This window comes from Condylura cristata, unplaced genomic scaffold (assembly GCF_000260355.1).
Source record: "Condylura cristata isolate star-nosed mole 26May11 unplaced genomic scaffold, ConCri1.0 scaffold00032, whole genome shotgun sequence".
NCBI classification, from domain to species: Eukaryota; Metazoa; Chordata; class Mammalia; order Eulipotyphla; family Talpidae; genus Condylura; species Condylura cristata.
In genome coordinates this window covers 19,562,358-19,567,164 of record NW_004567133.1, presented here as the reverse complement: position 1 = coordinate 19,567,164, position 4,807 = coordinate 19,562,358, and the positions used below count along the sequence as shown (strand labels likewise).

General features: G+C 70.4%; 1 protein-coding gene across 1 annotated transcript in view; it reads right to left on the bottom strand.

Annotated features, from left to right (window-relative positions):
- Window positions 1-3,877, bottom strand: part of NLRC3 (NLR family, CARD domain containing 3) — an 11,282-nt gene extending 7,405 nt beyond the window's left edge. Inside the window, exons 1-3 of the mRNA XM_012731677.1 lie at window positions 3,700-3,877; window positions 1,643-3,392; window positions 769-855 (exon numbers count right to left, since the gene is read on the bottom strand). Coding sequence (XP_012587131.1) covers window positions 769-855; window positions 1,643-3,392; window positions 3,700-3,877 — 2,015 coding nt within the window. The remainder of the gene's footprint in view (window positions 1-768; window positions 856-1,642; window positions 3,393-3,699) is intronic.
- Between the last annotated feature and the right edge of the window lie 930 nt (window positions 3,878-4,807).

Genomic DNA, 4,807 nt, shown 5'->3' with positions numbered 1-4,807 from the left:
CCCTGGTGCGCACGGCAGCCGAGCTGCGCAAGTCCCTCGTCAGCGCCCAGCCGCCGCCGCCGGGAGGTCCCTAGCACGTGGAAGCAGGGTTCACCGGCTGGACTGACCCAGCACCCCAGCTCCTGTGGCCTTCCCTAGCACAAGGGTGTGAGAAGGCCGCCTCGTGTCGTCCTGAGACCCCGCTGCGGCCACGCTGCGGGGTCCATGCTGGCTGTGTCACCCCCAGAAGTGCTCACTGAGGAGGTTCTCCCAACCCCCTCCGATTCAGGGGTCTCTGGGACCCCTCTTCTCTCAGCCCTGCGGCTCCCAGCTCCCTGTGGGGCTGTCCTTGGCTTGTGACTGTAAGGGGTTCGGGGTGAAGACTGTGCACCTGACCACAGTGTTCTCAAGTTCTAGGAAGTTCTGGCTTTCTAGAACCTTCCCCTCTGGGGCTCTTATTATTCCTGTAAGACTCCCTGAGTCACGCGGGATTTCAGAGGATGCCCTGGATATGTCCAGTAGGGACGTGGACTCTGCGTGTCTCTTCCTGGAATGGGGGCTGTCCTGGAGGGCCTCGGGGTGCTGTTTGACCCTCCCCACACGTGAGAGTTGACTAGCGTCGCCTGCAGAGGGGGTTGGCCCTGGCGAGTGGTGCCAGCCCCCCGGTCCCTTCAAGGACACAGTCCTGCCTCTGGCTGACACAGCCCCCGGAAGCGGCCCAGGGATCTGAGCAGAGGGCAGGTGGCGCTGGGCCTCCAGGCAGGCCGGCCGCGGCTCCCTGCGCGTTACCTGATCCTCTGAATCCGACAGTCCTTCCTGCTCAGCACGCTGCCCAGCAGCTCCATCACCGGGTCCTGGAACTGGTTGGTGTCCAGCCTGCTTAGAAGGCAGCAAGTGAGGCCCCTGACGAGGGCCAGCAGGGCAGCAGCCCAGGCTGGGTGCCTGCCCTCTCCATCCCTGTGTGCCGTCTACACGGGCCCAGCCCTGGTCAGGCAGACTGGGCAGCTCTGAGGCTGGAGCCCCAGGTCCACCCTCAAGGCCCCTTGTCCCCACCAGGAAGGGGCGTGGCTGCCAGGCCTGGCGGCCACCCTGCCTCCCACCCCTCACGGAGGTCAGAGCAGCGGGGGTCAGGGGCTTGGGTGCCAGGATGGCCACAGAGTTCTGTGCTGCAGCGTGTTCCCCAAGGGGATGGCTGGAACTGTGCACCCCAGCGCCCCTGGAAGCCCTTGTCTGGCCGTCGCGCCCAAGTGTGACAGGTCCCCAGGCACTGCGGCCAGGCGTGGCTGTGCCGTGATGGGCCTTCCGGGGGGTGGGAGCTGCGAGGGACCCTCGGTCCAGTGGCCGTGGACACCCTGGGTGAAAGCCCGCAAGCTGGGGTGCCGGCAGCACCTCAAGCTGAGGGCCAGAAAGGGGCCCCCTCAGGTTCCGGAGGGAGCACGGCCCTGACGACACCCCGCTTCCGCCCGGGCTCCGTTGCTGCAGAGTAGCAGGCACTCACCGGAGGGACAGAGGGACACGCACGCTCCGTGCGCACACCCACACGCATGCCTGTGCATGCACACACATGGACGCGCACACACGCCCGTGCGCGCACACGACTTGTGCATACACACACCTGTGCGCACACACACGCCCCACGCACACCCCGCGCGCACATGTGCACCTCAGGCTCCGGCAGTACAGCAGCTGGGGCAGCAGGCTTTGGAGGACGCCTGGGCTGAGGCGCAGGGGCACATCGGCCTCCTGGGTGCAGGTGTCCGACACCTGCATCAGGTAGGCCAGGGCGGCACGGTGTGGGGCTGTGGTCAGCCCCGCCAGGTCCCCGCTGTCCAGGGCGCCTGCCACGCCGCGGGCCAGCTCCGTGTGCTGCAGCTCGTGCAGGCAGTGCAGCACGTTGACCGCCCGGGCGCAGACGGCCGCGTCGGGCCGCAGGCACCCCTGCAGGAGCTCGGCCACCTGCGCCCGCTGGCCCCCTTGCTCGCCCGGGCCCAGCAGCAGGCCCGTCAGCAGGGTGCCGACCCGCGGAGACAGGAGGCCCGACAGGAAGCGCAGGAAGACGTCCAGCCGCCCGTCCTCGGCCTGCATGGCCCGCTGGGCCGCGCTCCGGAAGTGTGTGAGGAAGCCCAGCCGGGGCCAGGACACGCCGCCCTCGGTGAAGAGGTCGAAGATGGCCTTCCGGGCCGCGCTGCAGTAGTAGGCAGCCGCCATGAACTCCTGCAGGGACAGGTGGGCGAAGAAGAAGGCGGCCGCCGGGCCCAGCGTGTCCTCCCGCTGCAGGAGCTGGCTGCCCAGCGCACTCTGCAGCTGCGGGAGGTCCACGCCGAAGGCCTTCAGGTCCGGCTCGTAGAACACGAACTTCCTCCTGAGCAGCCCGTGGAAGGCCAGCCGGCCCAGCGTCACCACCAGCTTGCGGCCACTGTGTGCCACCTGCTCGGTGCGAGGGCTGGAGCGGCCCCTGTCCTGCCCCTCGGCGCCCAGAGCCATCCTCAGGTACCAGGCGTAGAGCTCACTCAGGGTCCTGGGCGGCCACAGCTCCGAGGCCTGGGGCCCCGGCCCCTTGCGACGCCAGTGGCCCAGCACTGACCCCGCCAGCCGGCAGAAGGCAGGGACGGTGCACATGAGGTACAGGGCCCGGTCAGCCCGCGTCTGGCCCAGGACCCAGCCCGAGAGGGCCTGGTCCTCGGGGAACATCTGCTCCAGACACACCCTGATCTCCTCCTGGTTGAAGCCCCGGATCTCCGTCAGCCGGTCCACCAGGCCGCCCGGGATCTGGCCGGCCGCGCCGGGGCGCGAGGTGACCCAGATGGAGACCTCCGGGAAGAGGTTGCCCCGGATGATGTTGGTGATCAGGTGGTCCACCTGCAGCTCCTTCTTGGGGTCCGTGCAGGCTGCCGTGTTGGCGAAGTCCAGGGGGGTCTTGCACTCGTCCAAGCCGTCCAGGACCAGGAGGACCCTGGCCAGGGCGGCCGTGGCCAGCCCGGGCTCCCCTATGTGCGGGAAGGCGGAGCAGACCAGCTTGTCGGCGGACAGCCGCTCGTGGGCGTTGAGGTCCCGGAAGGTCAGAGGCAGCACCAGCGAGAAGTCCTGGCCGACCTGCCCCCGGGCCCAGAGGCCCACGAAGCCCCTCACCAGGCTGGTCTTGCCCACGCCGGCCACGCCGACGGTGATGGAGATCCGGGGCGGGATGGACACCCGTGTCAGGGGCAGGAAGAGCCTGTCCAGCGTGATGGCGCGGCCGGAGCGCCAGTCCCCGCGGGCGGCCTCCACCTGCGTGAAGTCATGCTCCCTCAGCTGCAGGTCTGTCAGTCCCTCGGCCAGCAGGAGGCTGCTCAGCCGGGCCGGGGGGCCGCCCAGCTCCTGGCCGCTGCCCGCCCTGCCCAGCAGGAACTGCCGGTGCCTCTGTGTCCTGGAGTCTGCAGGGACAGAGGCCAGTTGCGCGCTGGTCAGCCGGGCCTGGGGGCCGCCCAGCTCCTGGCCGCTGCCCGCCCTGCCCAGCAGGAACTCCCGGTGCCTCTGTGTCCTGGAGTCTGCAGGGACAGAGGCCAGTTGCGCGCTGGTCAGCCGGGCCTGGGGGCCGCCCAGCTCCTGGCCGCTGCCCACCCTGCCCAGCAGAGACTCCCGGTGCCTCTGTGTCCTGGAGTCTGCAGGGACAGAGGCCAGTGGCGGGCTGGGGGGAGGGGGAGGGCCGGGCCAGGTACAGGGACACCCTCCTCTGCCTACCGTTGCCAGGGGTTCCCCGCGGGGGTTCGGGCGTCCTGGGGGGCGTCAGTGGGGCCGGCGGTCCCTGACTACCCTTCCCTGCCAGCAGGTCCACGAGAGCTTTCACCTGCTCGGCTGGGGAGCCGGCGCCGTGGCCCTGGCCAGCCTCCCCGCCCGTCCGCAGATCCTGCTTCCTCATCCCTCATGGAGTCCGGGGGGGCGCCGGGAGCTGTGGGGGCGCACAGTCAGCCAGGCTCCGGCCAGCTGGCTCCTTCCCAGCCTGAGGCCATGGTCTGACCCCCCGGAAGTGGGGCGGGTGAGCCCCCCGCTGGAACCTGGGCCCTGGGGTGCTGGCTGAGGGACGCTGGACAGGCCCTGAGCTCTCGCCGCTGAGCCCTGTCTGTAACCTGGAGACGGGGGGGCCTAGGAGAAGGGCGGCTGGGGTGGGGGGGACCAGCACTCCTGCTCCACTCTGGCACCCCCGCGCCCCCGCAGCCTGGTGCGGTGGGGAGGGGCGTGCAGCGCTCAGGCTGGGCCCTGGTCTGTGGGCACCCCAAGGAGTGGGCGAGGCGTGACTGGGTGCTGGGAGCCAGAGTGGCCCTGCGGGGGCTGGGGAACGGGGAGGGGTGCAGGAGGCGGCGGCGCCTGCGCTCCCCACCCCGGTCCTGTGAATCTCAGCTGCTGGAAGCCTGGAGTCTGATCAGTTGAAAGAGAAAAAGCAGGGGGAGGGACGGCAGCTGAGGGAAGGGAAAGCTCATTCTCGGGGCCTCTCACAGCCCCAGGCGGCTCCTGGGGCCTCCCGGACTGAGCACGGGGCTCCTGGCCCAGGCAGCCCCGAGCGCGCCTGCCGCTGCCCTTCCTCTGCCCGGCTTCACTGGCTCCCCGCGCCCGCCTCGCCTCGGCTGGGGCTGCAGGGCCCGGGCCTGGGGTGCCCCAGCCAAGGAGAGGTCGCTCCTGCGGCCTTCCAGCCGCGGGCCTCCGGTGGGTGCTGCTCTCTCGGGCCTCGCTGCACCCCGGGACCAGCACACTCCCGCCCCGGGTCCGTGGGTTCGGGCGTCACGTGGAGCCGCTAGAAGCAGCTTAGCGGCGGCCGGGCGGGCAGGGCGAGGGAGCCAAGGGCGATGCGCCT